The sequence below is a fragment of the Aythya ferina genome, assembly GCF_964211825.1.
Source record: "Aythya ferina genome assembly, chromosome: 1".
NCBI lineage: Eukaryota > Metazoa > Chordata > Aves > Anseriformes > Anatidae > Aythya > Aythya ferina.
The window spans coordinates 200,992,164-201,009,669 of NC_140296.1; the positions used below are offsets into that span (position 1 = coordinate 200,992,164).

Sequence of the window (17,506 nt, forward strand, 5' to 3'; positions counted from 1 at the left end):
TGAACTGAGGGGCTTCAATATTTCATGACCCCTTTGCGATGTTGCCATAGCCAGTAGAGATGGTGTTTCCCTGTCTCAATTCCTGCGTTCTTCCTTATTGTGCAAGCATTCATGAGGTTGAGTTGAATTGGGTGGGCTCCCTAACCTGTGTACTACAAAGTTGCAGCAGTACAAACCATTCATGCAGCTCACTGAGCAAAGCACAGGGGTGAGAGTAAGTGGTCAGTGGGTGAGACAGTTCTCTCCAGTGTAAGGCTGTCTTTACCTTGCTTGTTGTGTGCGTGGAACCATCGTAACGTGGAACAATGCTCCAGTTCCACCATGGAGTCATCTCAGGCTTCCTCAACACTAAGAGAGGAGAGGCATCTCCAGAGGGCTAATCAGATCTTAGATGACCCAATTTCTCACCAGTGCTGTAATTAAACCTCTCCTCTAAATACAGAGGGCTTGTTAGTCAGAATAAAATATAAACCACAATACTTCGCATGCACAGCACAGATGCATCACACTGAGGAAATGTAGGCATGTTAGTAAAAACTTGCTTGTTTTCTTAATATTAACATTTTATGATATTGGATTTCTTGTTGCGTTGTTATGTCAATTTATTTATCTTTTGAGACCCTGTTACTCTTTTTGGCTGATAGATTTAAATAACTGTACAATCAGAACACAAATGGAAAAAGCTTTTTGAAATCTGCCTGCATTTAAACTGACTTTTTAGATCAACTTTTTCGTAATCCTTCCTTTTACTTTTGATCATTTCAGGGTATTTAGGATTGCTAAGTTGCGGCTTTCCTTGCATTTAGTCTTTATTTTTAGGTTGGGATAGACAAACGTTTTTGGGTTTGTGGGATTCTTTTGTTCTGTCACTTTTTTTTTTAACTAAATGAATAAATCATCAATCTCCATAGACTGGAGTGAAGTCAGTTTCTTTTCTTAAGTCTTGCAGGAGGCTGCAGATACCAAAACAACAACAACAAAACATTTATCATATTCAGAAGCTGTGCTTCCAGGTGGTATATTTAAGTTCCACAGTCTGACTTTTTATAAGACCTTGTCAACAAATAGTTATTGCTTAGTGTTTTCTGTTTTATTTAAATTAATGTATTATAAAGCTAATTGTTTTAAAATCCGTTGCATAGATTTCCTTTTTTTTTTTAATTTTAAAATATTAAAACAGTCATTTTATTTATATGTGGCTGTCATAAAGAGAACTTTCGATATTCTTTCAGCTGTGGATTTAATTTGATGGTTGATGGGGTTTGTTTAAATAAGTTAGTGCAATATAACACCTACATTTAAACTAACATAATTTCTGTTTGTAAACCAAGATGTTGGCAGGAGCAGGAAGCTATTGTTAGCTTTAAACTGATAGGAGAGCTGTGGCAGAAAAGTTACCATTGTGAATTCTCCTGGAGAAAGCCCACTTATTGTACACCAATTTCTTGGTCCCTTTTTGGATACTTTCACTTCACATATATTCTGTTGTATTTGCAAGGAAAACTAAGGTTGAGTTATTTAGAAATTATTTACTTTAAAAAAGTAACTCTTTTTGTGTGTGCACCCCCATAATGGCAAAATTGACGTATACATTATGACAAATTACAATATGTATGTTTATAAACATATTTAATAACATTCATTACATTTTATATACTTTTGTATTATTTTCTGTTTATAAATCACATTACACGGACGCTTCCCTTTATTTATATCTATATATAAAGGGAGAGTGTCTTTTTTCTTCTAAATTTGTCTTGCAGTTTTCATTGATGGCCAGTAAGGACTACTGAACTGAGAGTTATGACAAATTGGTGTACACAGACGTACATGCCTTTGGCAAGATAATACTCTTCTGTTACATTTTTTTCATTTTAAAATCTGAATCTTAGTCTCTGGGCCTATGTCTGTACTCCCTTATATAGAGCATTGCACAATGATGCCTTTATTGTGGATCTTTGGTATTCCTGCAGCAGAAGGAGCGAGTAGCAAGGAACACTGTAACCTTGTTCTCTGGAGTGAGTATCAAGTATCCAGTGCTATGTAAGCAATTCATACTTCTCGGATCCTATTCATTCCTGCGATAAGTTGAGTGTGGTGGTCAAGTCCGTTCCAAAGGAAAGGATGCAGAAACTCTTTGCTAAAATATGGCCAAAAACCAAGAGCTGGAGATATCTGGGCAGGCACCCACCCCTCGCACAAGGCACCGTGCAGACACAGAACAATGTTGTTCTGGTTGCTGCAGGGAGGACTTTGCAGAGGCTCCGTACTAAGCACCATACTGTTGTAATTTCCTATTGAATTAGAGGATTTGCAAAAGAACAGCTTAGTCAGATGAAGGGTTTGAAACGGGCTGAAAAGGAATTCTTCCAGCAGCAGTGCTGAGAGGTATTTAAAAGACTTTCCTCGCCTGTTGTGAGTCACGGCGTTTTCCCTTTCCATACAATTGATGGAATAATATGCACTGCCGTGTTGGAAAAATGAAGCCATTGCTGCTCAGTAGTGTAACTTTATCACAGTTGAGAAAAATGTGAGCTGTTGCCTCATTTTGCACTATTTCTCCTATATTCAAGGAAAAAAAAATCCTTGATTTATAGGGCATGTGGTTATTTTAAGATAAATTGACCATGTTTCAAGAAAAACTACTCTGACATTATTTATGCACTTTCTGATAGGAAACAACTTTGATTTGTAGCATGGATTGAAAATACTTGGGGTTGTTATTATAAGTGAGGTAATACAAGTAATCCCAGCAGGGTTACTGGCTCTGGGAGTAGCTCTGTATTTGTTTAAATTTGAGATTTTTTTTTTCCTTCACTTAAACTGTCCAATCTGTTGTCGCTTCAACAGTTAAAGGATATTTGCAAATGTTTGTGTAAACAAAGCAGCTGCACTTAGGTGATATCCTATCAAGCAGCTGTTTATAAGGTTCATTTAATCTCTGGATGCAAAAGAACCCTACTATAATTAAGAGATTTTCATTCTTAAAATGATGTGAGAGTCTGACAAGATAGCAGTGGATTTTTCTTGAGGCTATAGGTATCCCTGTACCTATCCTGCTCAAGATTTCTGAAGTTAGCACCCTCCCCCGGCCATATTTTATGTTGCATAACATAATCAATTATTGTCTGGGGTAGAAGGCATATCAGCGTGCTATAAAATCTGCAGTACTTTTGGCCAACGCAGTCATTAATCTAATAGAACATTAATATAAAAGGGCACTTTGTTTTAATAAAGCACTTCGCTTTGCCATATGAAAGTATTCTTGAATGCAGTCTTTCTCTTTTACCATTGAAAAGGTCTTTGAACATCTGTCTAATTCCATGGCAGAGTGCTGAAAGGCTCACTCAGAGCTTGTTCTCGGAGCGGGAGTTAACTTCCCAGAATTTTTAGAGATGTAGGGGAGTAAGTCTCCCACCAGGATGTGTTTTGCTGCATTCAATATAAAGCTTTTTCCTTCTCTTTAGTTTGTAGCAGAACTTCTTTCAGCCTTTTACGAGGACTATTGTTTTGTGGTGCTACTGTTTGAGTTGTGCAAACACTCTAATGACACAGCCCTCCTTCCCTGCCCTCACCCAAACGTACTTTTTGGAAGTGATGCTTGCCAGGTGCAGCACTCTGTTCTTATCAGGGATGCTATGTTATAGCCATACTTTGTCTGCTCTACAGACCCTGATTGCCTTGCATTCTTAGGAGAATATTTCATATTTCCTATATTTTATATTTCTCTACGTCTGGTTGTAAAAACTATATAAACTTGTAGCATCTCTCTTTCTCTTTTTATTTTTTAAACATAGTTACCATAAAAGTTTTTGAAAGAAGTAGAGCTTGGTCTTGGGGGATGAGAGAGGAAAAATTAGGTTTATAGTTAGCCCTTAAAAGATGAGGTACAAACTGAGAATTGTCACTTCTGCTTTTTATTTCTCCCCTTGCTTCCTCCCCCTGCCATATTCCTTTCTATGCCAGGAACAGTGACAAAAACGGCCACAGATTTCCCTTTAGCTATGTGGTAGGAAAATGTTTCTTAGAGCAAAGGCTAATGAGTCACTTCTAGTGACGTTTCAAGATTTATTTATTCCCCAAGCATTAAAATAAACATAAAGAAATAATATTTATGTGAAACTCTCTGAGACTTTTTTTTTTCCTTAATTACATCAGTCATAAAGTGTGACATCCATTTGGAGACCTAACTCCTAATCTGTGTTCTTGTACAGTACTTGAAACTCAGTGATCCTGCTAAACAGTATGCCAAGGCCTGCCTAATGGAGCAGCTTAAAGGCTAGTCTGCAGCAAACAGGATGATGGCACTGCTTTTTGTGTACCTCTAGCCCTGGTACAGAGGTACAGTGCCTGACTAACTGGGTAGAGTGTTGCAGTTCTGTCCCTCATTCAGACCATGGACAATGCTCGACTGAAACTTGTTGGCATGAGTTTAAATTCTCTATGGAGAGAGCATGGAGAACATTACATGCACTACAGTCTGCTAAAGTTGGGACTGAGGCACTTCAGCCTGTACAATTCCTCTACTTTTGCTCTTCTAACAGGTAGTAAGATGCTCTTCAGTTCAATAATGTGGTTGTCTTAAAATAAAGCTGAGCCAAGAAGCCTGTTTCACACTGCTGCTTCCTGCCTCTGCCTAGCACTGGTGCAGTTCGTCTGCAAGTGGTGGGGCTGAGAAGCCCAGGTGTTTCCACCAGGTTTTTCCATTGGTGGGGGAGTAGAGGAACTCTTTGGTAACAGCTGTCATGTGTGTAAATTACAGGAAATAGGATGGGATTCAAAGCAAGTGTAACATGCTACTTAGAGTGCTCTACGACGTTAATTCCATTCCTAAGAACAAAAGCAAAGCAGGGAGATCCCTAGAGATAGCCACAGCTGGCCACTGTCATACATATCAGCCATAACTCCAGGATTAGCTTTAAGTAGTCATGGTTAACATACTTGTCATTTTCGACTCTAATTACTAAGCCTGGCTTTTTAAATACATCAGTTAAGTATATTTTAAAGACATGTTTTCTGAGTGAATGTACAAGGAGAGATTTAAAACATGGCTGCAGTAAACAAATAGATCTAGGCACACTTCCTTACAGAGGGTGGATCGTTTCTGATATGTGTGACCCTCAGGATAATTTCCTTCAGTTACTTTTGAAGTACTGAAGTCTTTCAGTTTCTGTTTACAGCAGTATTTTCATCAGTAGTACAGCTGTTTTTGTGTGAAAAGATATTTTGTTATTGCTAGACTAGCCCAAAAGCGTTCAAAAACTTGTAAAAAGTGTGAGTTTATTACAGAGAGCCAGTCCTACTGTAGAATATTTGGTACACAAAGTGACTATGCAGGCTTAATAAAAATACTGTGTATTTATGCAGTGGACTAACAAGGTCTGCTATTTTTCCTGGCGGCCATAAACAGCTGCATTTTTTTATTTCTTAAATACCAAGATGGAAATGTTGGTAAGGATTTAGTCCTGTTAACAAAGTGATGCACAGAGTTTGTTGGTTTTCTTTGCTTCAGTGAGACGGGGTTATTTACCTCGTTTATATCTTTTTCAACAGGATACTGGAAAGGGATTTAAATTAAAAGGAAAGTTTTTTTGGTTTTTGTTTCTCTTGAATTAAACATACACTCAATTTCCTTAATTTTTACCAGATTAAATTATTACGTGTGTCAATACTCAGTCAGTATAATAGTAATAGTTTTGTTTTTTAATATTGTAAAATGACAAAACATCTCTTTTTAATGACTAATGTGGCTTCTTTCCATTTGCTGAGGTTTAGGTGAATAATTTCAATAACATTACTTAGCTTGAAGATAAATGTCAATTGATACTACAGCTATGACCCAAATCCAGGAAATGCAAAATTGAGGAAATGCTGCATCTTCTGTTTGGGAAAATCTTTTAAAATGTTTCTGTTGGTTGTAATTACAATTTCACATACGTGTAATTTCTATTTGAGAGCTCTAGCATGGCTTTTGTCTGCAAAATAAATATGTAGCTAAAAACACATAAAGATTAGGACTATAATATTAGAGAGACTGAGAAATTCTGTGGATGGTGTACATTTGCTGCGATGAGAGCTTGTACTGACTTTTTTCTCCTTCTGCATTTTAGAAAATATTTCATCACATAATTGAAATGAGGTCCTTAGATATCATTTTTGCTGGGGGAAAAACACCACTTGCTTTGTTGGCACTTTCTTTATTTACTCAATGACTCTACATTACATGGTGGCCTTTTGTCTTTTGAAGAACAACATGGGCATGAGGAAGAGGAGAAAGCAATATGACAAATATTTTGAAGGCTCATAAAAAGAATCTGAGGTTCTGTGGTTGCTCTTCATCATGACATCTGTGTTGCTTGCTTAACACAGCCCTACTCACATAGTTGCAACACTTCATTTTGGATCTGAGGAGTTCTGCACTGTGCGCTACCCTTTTTAACAAGTTAAAAATGTAACAGGTTAAATACCCAAGAGCTTTTGAAAGCCTTTTGAACTCTTGCTGAACCGTGTAGCTTAGTTCAATAAAGATGTTGAAAGTACTTAAACACATGTGTATGTCTAGATTTGATGGTACAATTTTTATGGGAAATACGTGCTCGTAGACTAAGCAGCGTCCTTATTTTGCTGGTAGACGTGATACGTGTAAAACACACCTGTCGGGAGGAAAAAACAGAATATACCTGCTTTCATATTTTTTGAAACAGTTAATTGAGAAATACTTGAACACAAAGATCTGATGCTGTTCTCCATTAGTGCGTGATGACTGTTTGCCAGGGTGACTCTTGTGGCTCTGGGAAAGTCGCTGTCTGTCATGATACCATCTAGATCCACTTGCTGAATGCGTTGTAGCAAGAGTTACAGGGTAAAAAGAACATGAATTGAGTAACAGGCAGAACAGTCAGGGTGTTGTGCAGTTGCAGGATTTTGCAATGTGTAGTTTCTTTCCTTAAAACTTCAAACCCTGCAATAATGGCTGCTGAACTTCACTTACGCTTCTTCTTCCTCCTAAACTTTCATTTTTTTCTTCTTTTTTTTTTTTTTTTTGGCTTGATATAGATATATGTACTTATATTTGCCTGCAATAGGTAGAATTAATCTTTTGGACCCTTTAATAAAGTTCTGAATGTAATGAACAGTTTTCTTATATGTTTAAGTAGAAAGAAAAAGACATAAAAGATGTGAACAAATGCCTCTTCCTTAATCAGAATGCACTTCTAGCTTACTGTTACAATTATTTATTAATTCTCCAGCCTCTATCTAGACCAAGCTTCTTTCTGCTCCCAAGATGACTTCTTGTAAAAGAGGATCATCCGTTGACCTCAGTTTGTTTAAAAACTGTAGCCATGCTTTCATGCTTTGAAAATGGGGGCAGAACTGCCAAAAAAAGGAAAAAAAAAAGAATCTAACTGAATGCAAATTCCATTGAATTAAGCAGTTAATGACTGCAGAATCATACCAACTGAGGTGGAATTGTTGGTCTGCTAGGCAGGAGCATCGATCTGCTTGAGAGTAGGAAGGCTCTGCAGAGGGATCTGGATGGGCTGGATCGATGGGTTGGGTCCAACCACAGGACATTCAACAAGGCCAAGTGCTGGGTGCTGTGCTTGGGGCACAACACCCCCAGGCTCTGATGCAGGCTGGGGGAAGAGAGGCTGGAAAGCTGCCCAGTAGAAAAGGACCTGGGGGTGCTGATCAACAGGAGCAGGGAACTGATCGGCTCCTTGTGCACCTCAAATGTTGTGTTCAGGTTCGGGGCCCTCGCTACAAGGATGTGGAGTTGCTGGAGTGTGTGCAGAGAAGAGCAACAAAGCTGGTGAAGGGACGAGAAAACGAGTTATGGGGAGCGAGTGAGGGAATCAGGGCTCTTTGGACTGGAAAGAAGGAGGCTGAGGGGAGAACTCATCCCTTGGGGGTGTTTAAGACGCGTGGATGTGGCAGTAAGGGAGGTGGTTTAGTGGTGGGACTCAGTAGGTCAGGTTGACAGTTGGACTGGTGATGTAGGTGGTCTTTCCCAGCCTAGATGATCCTACTATTTAGAAGACTGTGAGCATATTTTATTTATTTTTATGCAAAATGCATAGCCAAAAGCAGTCATCCTTGAAAAATGAATGCCTTGAATAACAAGCAGGGTTTCTGTCACTAGTGCAAACGGTTTCCCAGGAAGGGCTACCAGAATGCCAGAAATGATGTCTTGAGAACATTTGGTTTTCTTTGCTTCCCTTTTCATGGTTCCCTTTATTACTGTCCGAGAATACTCTTTGGAAAATAATGAAGATTCAGACATTCGGTGGGGGTGGGGGTTAGTTATTGATGTGTGGAACTCCAAAATTCTCCTGTGCCAACTGGACCTGACTATTGATTACCTAACGAATGAAAACTGTAGGCTTCAGGTTATGGATTGGAAAATTAATTCAAAATATTAGTGAGAAAGGATGGATAGCCTGCTTGACAGCTGCTCTAGGAGTAATTTGTATCATGATACAGTGCCTGTCTTAGAGCTCAATGCTTATTTATTTTGAGATATTCATTTGAAGACCAATTGTGACAGGGAAAGTCAGAGAGGAGTATTGTAAAACAAATTGTTTCTGTTGATATTTAAGGTATTGCTGTGACTTAATTCTTGGGTAGGTTGTACCTGATTTTATCACTGTTCTCAAGAAAGTATGTACTGGGAAATTGCCATGCAAATATTTTTAGAATACGTTTTTCCTTTTTTCTGGTATTTAAAGAATCTTTTTCCAACTACCGTACCTTACTTGCATTTCCTTAATCCTTTTAAGCTACTCTAATTCCGAGAAACTTTTTTCTTGCTTATAAAACTTTTGTTGCTCCCTGTAAGAAAATCTGCTTCGTTGTCCAAGCTGCTGTGTTAAGATAGGAGGGGAGATGAAGCAGTTCGGCCGTGTGTGGCTTCTGAAACTGCAGCTTCTAAAGCAAACATTCAAATTGGTCGTTAAGAACATCTGCCTTCACTGCTGCTGGTACCTGGCTTTTTATAGCCCTTGTTATGAATAGTCCTACTGACTCTGAAGTGTTTAAGCTTTTTTTTTTTTATTATTTTTATTTTTTATTTATTTATTTTTTTTTCAGATGTAGAAAGAGGGGTTCAAAAGGCAGATGGACCTTGACTTTTGTAAATCCACATCTATAACATCAGGCTTTTCTCTTTTGCAGAACTAAAGAGATGTCAGATGAAATCTTTGATGTATACAGTTATCTGATTTCTAGATGGTGATGGCAAGACTTCAAGCTTGATTCTGTATTTGTTGAAATGGGTAGCGACAGGACTGGATCTCAGGCTGATACTTTGCCATGGCTGCTTCCCCCAAATTTCTCTCTGCCCATTATGAACTGTCTGTTTCTTTTGGGTTTGTCAGCCCGTAGATATCTTAACCATGTTTAGAGTCTAGCAGGTAAGGAAAAGGACATGAATAATTCCGGTCTGCTCCATAGGGAACACAAGGTAGGATTATGAAGACAGAATTGCGTAGGTTTCTGTGGAGATGTGGCATGTAAACTGAATTCTAGCCCGGTCAGACTGATGTGAAATGGAAAAAGAATGGTCAAGATAACTTTGCATCTCAAATAAAAATGTGTACAGGCCTACTGTGCGTATGAATGAATTCCCTCAAGCCATTTTAGTGGTGGGTGTTGGTGTTGCTTTTTCTAAGTAGCTTGTACATCCTCCTTTCTGCAAACCAGGGCACAACAAATGGGTGTGTTTTGGGGTAGTTTAGCTGCAGGGCTGTCTGGGATTACCCTGAGGGTTCACGATGTGTGTGTGTGTGTGTGTTTTATTCATGGCATTCTGTCTAGGCTTTATAACAACTTCGGATTATAAAAAGAGAGCGATGGGGGGGAAAAAGTTTTGCTTAAACTTAAATTCTGATTTTTTTCCCCCTAATTGTTGTTCGACAAATATCCACTGAGCCATAACTTTGCAGCATCCTTTGTGCTGTAAACACGTTAGCTCCTGGCAGTATGCTTTATGAAAAAACTCCTTTCAAAGACCAGCTAACTATAATTACATTAATAGAAACATTGCTTATTTTGGCAGCCAGCTAATCAGGATGCAGATCTTTCTTTTCTTTATAGTTAGGAGAGGTGAAGAGGTAACCACCGTGATCCATAAAATCCAGTCCTGGTTAACTGCTTCTTCTCATACAAAAGTATTTTGTCAGGGTTATAACGTGTGTGGTTCCTTTATTTCCTAAAGTTTTGAAGTTAAGGAAGAAAGGCAAAATGCAAGAACAGTAACAAGCCCATATTGCTCAGCTAACTAGCTGTTGAAAATGCAAGTGATGAGTGGGAATTCACGTGATATGCACCAAGATGTAACTTTACTTTTCTTCCTCAAGCAGAGCCTGCTTAAATTCTTACGCTAAGGTTATGACACTTGGTTTCGTTTTGGTTTATCTTGTGTATCCGTCTCTTCTTGCAAACAGGATGTTTAGTAAACTTGATTACCGTTTCTTAAGTTCATTTTAAAGCTTTTTTTTCTTGTTATAAATTACAATTTCTCAAATAGGACAAGAAGGAAACTACTATGTATGCCATCCTTTCAGACTGTTTCATGCTGAGGGAGGCAGGTGTATATGAAAATGATTGCTAGTCCTGAAGTGCTTGTGAACCTCCCTTTAGGAGAGAGAGACGCTGGTGAACACGAGATAAAAGCCTTTCTCATGACTGTTCTGCAGACTTTTGTAGGTACTAGTTTTGTATTTTTGTCATAGTCCAAAAGACCTGAAAATCATCTAAGAAACCTTCTCCGGTTAATCATCTGGGAGAAGAAATCGTTTTGAAGAAAATGGAGCAACTTCTGTTTTCCCAGTAGGGAACAGCTGTAATCCTTTTTTGGGTGTTAAATGCAGCACTTCAGTAGCTGTGATTTCTCTTTTTACTATTGATATTGCTCCCTTCCTGAATCGTGAAAATAATGGTGACATGAAAGCAAGCAGAAAATATACCTTCTATTCCCTTCTCTCTTGCTACATTCCCTCTTCTCTACTGTTGCTCTTTGTCAGCCCACTGTTCTCTTGCTTCTCCAACACTTCAGAACCTTGCTGTAGATTAATCTAGTTCAGTTATAAATCACCTTCAGGATCTGTAAGGTATACTCACATGTTAGTTGGTTAAACATTTATTCAGTTATTACTGGGGATTTTATTGTACGGTGCTCCTCTTCGTTTTTTCTGTCTTTAATATATGTCTGTTAAAGACAAAAATAATTCATAGTGCTGTAAAGATGGTTGTATGCTTATGCAAACCATAAACTTGGTCGGCTTTTCAGAGTAAATTTACGATGTCATTTAGCTGTAAGCAATGATATTCCTTTGAGTTTATATCTGTAACTTGCAGACAAGTTGGTCGATAACCCAACTAAATTAAGAACAAACACATCATGGAAATATAACAGTGGGAAAGTTCTTACAGCAGAAATGTAGAGGTCCATATTATTAACAAGCAAACTTTATCAGGCAACCCTGTATATTGCATCTTTAAATAAATGTTTTGAAATTATACTTTTTTTTTTCTGGAAACATCTATTTATATATTTTTTTCCTTCCCTCTCTACGTATAAAGTAATTTGTCTGAAACCTGGAATTTAAGTTTATGTATAGGAGTTGGAAATTATTCTCTACGTGAAGAGCTAGACATTTCATTTCAGAGAGCTTGAAGAGTCCTCTCTTGGGAAGAGAGAAATTCTAGCTGCACAGTAATAGTCTTCAAGCTTCCCATTGAGTGGACATATTTGCAGGGTGGGAAAAGAAATTGGATGGCTTGTCAGAGATAATGATTTTAGTTGTCTTTGTTTTGCCAAACCAAATATGATAGTACTCGGGAATGTTATTACTTCTGGCAGGGGTGGATTAACGGGCAGAATGTAAATGAGCCTACCAGAAGAGAAACAGTTTGTCGTGCCTACACTGTGCGTGTTTCAACAGACCAACGTGCATGTGGGTAAATACGCCAGCAAATCTTAAATCTGACATGCGTGTGATCAGCAGCTGGAAATGGAAAGAGATGACCTCTCCTCCCAACTCGTAACACTTAAGCAATGGGAACAGAAGGTCTAAAGGCCAGAGAATGCATCTCGTGCCTTGGTTGGTTGTGGCCTGGGTTTGTTCTGATGTTATGGTTTACAGAAAACGAAGTTGGCTTTCTAAATTGCTCTCTTTGTGCAGATGAGGCCCTATGATGCTGTGTAGGAATTCAGTTTCCAAAAGCATTCACAGAGGCTCTTCGGGGCTGACAGTTATTTAATGCAACCGTATAAAACATGATTTCTCATGATTCTTTTCTTTCTTAGCCCTGTAAAATCTTTGACAGGAAGGATTTCTGAAGTGCCTTTGTACGTTTTCCAAATGGCATTAAAAATGTTGTGGGGCACACACTGCCATTTGTCTGCTTAAAATTACCTGCCAAAAGTAATGATAGTACCTGAGCTGCAACTGTTCTCTGGGCCTCTGGTGGTGAGAGAGAGAACTCCTGAAATGCTCCCTGGATTTCCAGCTTGTTTCCTGGTGTGCAAGGATTCCAGTCACGTCGGAGGGTGTCAGAGGTGTGTGTTCGGGGGGAGGAAGGGGAGCCAAGTGCCTCTTTTTAGCAGGTGCTTGCTTATGCCTGCTGGAGTTTAGCAAGCTAGATTCAATTTGAGTTCTGTTAGTAGGTCTGACGCTGTCTCTACCCTGCACCAGTAGCTCTCTTAAAACATGATGTGAAATTTCATGAATCGATTCAGACTTGAAAAGAGGATGCAGCCCCACTTCTTAGGTGGGTATGCCTGGGGGAGCACGTTGCTGCAACTGGCATTCGTTTCAAGAGGTGTTTTCTTTACTTCCTGGTGTGAACGTTTCCTTTGAACTTTATTTAGAGAAATCGGTATGCATTCTCTTCAGTAAGTAATTTTTAAAATGTTCTGCAGAAATACGTTTAGGACTGCTTGCAGTTTTTTGTTTCCTTGTGCTGAAGTCACTTTAAATCCATCACCCCAGCCTGGAGAGTCGTCAGGCAGAAATCTTGCTCTGAAGGTAGCTGAGTTCTTCCTGCATCAGTTTTGCCTGAGCATTCAGAAGACAGCCATGTAATACTGTGTAGGGATGAAACCTGTTGGAATTTCGGAGGCGCATCCAGTCTCTTTTGATCCTGCTAAGGAGCAATGATTCAGGTGCTACAGATTGTAAAGGATCTGGTATCGCCAGCAAGACGGAGAACAGATGCTGCTAAGAAAGGTAAGAGCAGCACTGGGTTGTATTCAGTGTTCCGAGTAATTTACTATAAATCTGAAATATGTTGGAGCTTGGTTATAGTTGAATATTTACTTAATTTTCTGTGGCATGTACAGCTCCCATAATCTAGCTTTGAACTATATTAAGCCTAATTATGATCGCTTTGCAACTGCAGCTTTCCCAAAGAGAATCCCGATGACGTTTATTATGCTGAAGATGGAGTTTGTCAGCATTTGTAACTGCTACTGTTGTTCTGAAGATCTTTTCCTTATTTTTCTGGGCTAAAGAAATGTTTTTCTTGTCTGGGTAGCTCAGGCTGTGAAAATAGCAACTATATTCTATATAATCCCATCAGAATAGTTTTTAGAAGCTTAAGTATTCTAAATGAGAATAAGAGCAAAAATAGGCTTCTTCAGTGCTTATGGAAATGAGAGAGACTGAACATACACAGCTGCACTGCTGTTTAGGTTTCAAAATTAGATTATTTCTAGACTTCAGCTAACTTCAAAATCTGAAATGGCTCTTGCAAGTGTGCAAAACATTACTTGAAATAATTATTGTTTGAAATTAATTGATGTTAAATGCTTTTTTCTTTGTTCTCTTCAGTGTGTTGGATGTTTGTTTCTATTTTTTTTTTTTTCCTCCTTGAAACTAGTTCCATCCTTTGCACTATCTGGCATACTTATCTAATTAAGGACTAATTAAACACTTTTTTCCCCCCTCCTACTGTTCATTGTTACTTTTACATCTTAATTATTTGCAATTGCTGAATATACGTTTTGTAGAGGAACAAAATAATTCATAAAGCTGTCTTAAAAATTGCACTCCTTTATTACCAGAATTAATTTTCTGGGAGCACTTTATTTCCTGCTGAATAGGTCATGAATAATATACAGCCCATAGCGTCTGCGTCTGCCTGTTACTGTGGCATTGTTCTCTTCTGCCGTTACATGTAATCTGTGGCTAAAGGCAAGTATCCTTAATTCAGAGCACTTATCTAATCATATCAGGCTGCTGTAATTCAAAGGAATTAGTTAACAAAACACCACTGTAAGAAAACAACATGAGTGGAGGTAGAATTGGGACCCACTTCTATCGTCTCTATTCTGGGGAAAAGAAAAAAAAAAAAAAAAAAAAGGGGTGTGCATTTCATGAAACCAAACTTCCTAATTAATTCCTTAGATTTTGTAGTGACTGGCTGAACGTCCCACCCAGCAGTTGTATAATATCATCACAGTGAATTACTCGGTATCAGTTCTCCGTTCATCTTCAGGTTTGGATTTGTTTCCTTACGCTCCACTTGTTAGAGAGAAAAACGAAGGGGATGGAAGTTTGTGTCTGTTCTGAGTGTAGCTAACTAGTCAGGCTTGCTTTTCAGAGAAGAGCTATAAGAACTTACGAAGGTAACACCAAAAATATAAAAACTTGTTTATTGGAACTGATTCAACTGAATTGGAAGTGCAAGCCTTGAAAAACATGAAGAGATGCTCGGAATATGAGTTGCAAAGCTTTGATTCCTCCCCCATGCCCCCCACCAGCCACCCCCATTTGTTTCAGACCCCTTTTGGCCATTGTTTGGGCAGTGTTCTCGGGGTGCTAGCAGCTGAGCTAATTAGATATTAGCTCTTGGAGAACTTGGTAGCAATTTTTTTTTATGAGCAATGTTAAGATCTTAACATTAAAAAAAAAAAACAAACAAACTGAAACATTCTGAAGGAAACGATGCAAAATGCTGGCAGACTTCTGTAATAAATACAGCAATCTGAGTAGGCATTAGTTTCCTCGTCTTCTTTCCTCACAGCATGCAACATTAGGCATCTGGTGTATGTGAGGGGCTGTATTCTACAGAAATGACTCATTCTCAGCATTGTTTTCAGTAAATGGAAAAATGTATTTGTAAAGGAAGAGTTGCTAGGAAGCCCAGTGTGAATGCGAGGTGAATTCACTGAGACAGGAGGGCTGGTGTGTGAAGGGTTTACAAATGTGCTTTCAAATTAGTGTTGGTAAACATCCGATGTTTTTAATTGCATTCCTCAGGTGAGCCCTCTATTTCTTCTTAAAAAGTGCGTTCATCCTTAAAATATGTTTTTGGGTAGAGTTTAAAGTTCATTGGTCTCATGTTGCATGAATAAAATTTACTGTAAGAACCTGTCCTTTTGTCATGAAAATCAGGAACCCAGGAAAATGACACTGAAAATACCTGGGCTGATACTTGCAGGGAGCACTGGACCTGTGGAGGGGAGGAAAAGTGTAGGAAGAGTGTCTCCCTCAGTAGGTCCTTAACTGATGTGGGGGAGACATTTCAAAGTAGGGTAATGTATTAATTGCATATTTCTTATGCCGCATCTAGTTTAAAACCTTGTCTTTGAAATTGAGTGTCCTAACTTTATAATTACTTTCCTAAATAGTGTGCAAGGTTATGGGGGAAAGGATTCCCCCAGCCTTCAACTTCCCCAAAGCTCACTTTCAGCTGAGACCTAGAAACACGGTTATTAGCCAAGAACACGTCCTTTTTGCATTTGTGGTTTCACAACAGAAGCTTATTATAAGTCCTGCGGTAGCGGCTGTGGAGAGGAAAATTCAATCCCTGCTGAAGAAAGTCTTGAGGAATGTTATTTAAAAGGAACCCGTTCTTAACGTTTCACGGGTTGAGATGTGAATTTAATCGGGTAGTTGAGCAGCTTGCCAAAGCTGCTGAGTCTAATTGTTTGTTATAGGCCAGAGTTTGTTTTCATTGTGGCTGTGACTCATGCCTCTAGTTAAATTAGATTTCACTTTCTATATCATAAGAGGGTGATTAAATGGTTTACAAATACAAGGCTAACTTCTGCAAATAGAGTGCTCGTCTCCCAGTTGTAAGTCCTTTAGTTATAATTTATCTTTACTCTTTGGCTGTTGAAAAGGCTCACATCCCCCAAATTTTCCCTAGCCCTGTGAGGTTCTTGCTTAGTGATGGATATAATGAGCTAAACAGTAAGTTTTGCTTTATAATGTCTAACAGCTGTTTTCATACATATATATATTTTTGTAATGCACTAATTAGAACTTGAGTCCCAAGAGTTTTATTTATTTTTAAAGTAAAAAAACAAAACCATTTAATTGTGTCCAGCAATCTTCCAATTGCTGTGAAAGCTGAGTGTGGTTTTTCTGGGGGGGGGTGGTAGTGGTGGTTGCTTTGTGTGTGTGTGTGTTTTGTTTGCTTGTTTTTAATTGGAAAATCCAGACCCTTACTGTATTTAGATAACATCAGGTTAGTTAAAAAAAAAAAAAAAAAGTTCCTAATCCATTTATTGGAGCAAGGCTAACACTTTAGCTTTTTACCATTTTCTGTAACTTTGAAGGTGAATAAGAAGTTGCAAATAAATAAAGAGGTTGTCACTATTTTATTTCATAAGGCTTTAAAAATATATGTATATAACCTTGAAACCTTGGCTTTGGATAAAGTCCAAAATCATGTCAGGATGAAATTCTCTTGATAAGTGTTCTCATTCAAGGCCATGTATTTCACGAGATCTGAAACCTGTCTGTATTCAAACAAATAGTTCTAATGTTACTTCTCCTGGAGAAATCAATGTAAACCATACATGTATGGTTTATTTTCTTTTTTTTTTCTGTGTCCGAAATCCAGGTTGAAATCAAAATTGTTTAAAATAAAAAATATTCTTGGTTTACCTCTTCCCCCCTCTTCCTTCTTACAGATGGCTGCAGCAGAGCATAACTGGCAGCATCACCTTGATGTTAGAATAGAAAAACGACGTTGCATTGAAATATGTTCAGCAGATAAGACAACCAAATTAAAATCACCAAATTACAAAGTGTGCAAAGTTCAGTGTAAAAGATGACTAATGGAAAACTTAAGTTTGAGGTTGTTTTTAGAGATTGCAAGAGGGAGCATATGCTTGGCCACTGCAGTATTTGGGCTGTAAGCCACCGGTAATGCTCCTTCAGGAATCCCCTATATTTCATTGGGGTACATACCGTATCTCAGCCATCTAGGTTGCAGACAAAGCTAATAAATATCTTCAGTTTCAAAGTTAATTTTCATTCTGGAAATATCCCAGTAATAGCTCACACTCGTGAAGATGCTGCCTGAATTTGCTTGCAGATGGTTCTCTGGGAGAACCTTATCTCCCAGACTTTGCAAGAAATCTGTGGTCCTCCTTCTGGTGTATTTCTTTTGAAATAGGTTGTTTATTTTATTTTCTCCATCTTTGTCCTGGTTTCAGTTAGCACAGAATTAATTTTCTTCCTAGTAGCTGGTGGAATGCTGTGTTTTG

General features: G+C 38.4%; 1 protein-coding gene across 5 annotated transcripts in view; it reads left to right on the forward strand.

Annotated features, from left to right (window-relative positions):
* The window catches only part of USP6NL (USP6 N-terminal like), a 118,647-nt gene that overhangs the window by 11,653 nt on the left and 89,488 nt on the right, over positions 1-17,506 (forward strand). Inside the window, exon 1 of one of the 5 annotated variants that reach the window (XM_084517725.1) lies at positions 12,582-13,232. The exons of the other annotated variants lie outside the window; for them this stretch is intronic. Coding sequence (XP_084373851.1) covers positions 13,160-13,232 — 73 coding nt within the window. The 5' untranslated portion in view covers positions 12,582-13,159. Of the gene's footprint in view, positions 1-12,581; positions 13,233-17,506 lie in introns of those variants that run through there. 5 annotated transcript variants of the gene reach the window in all.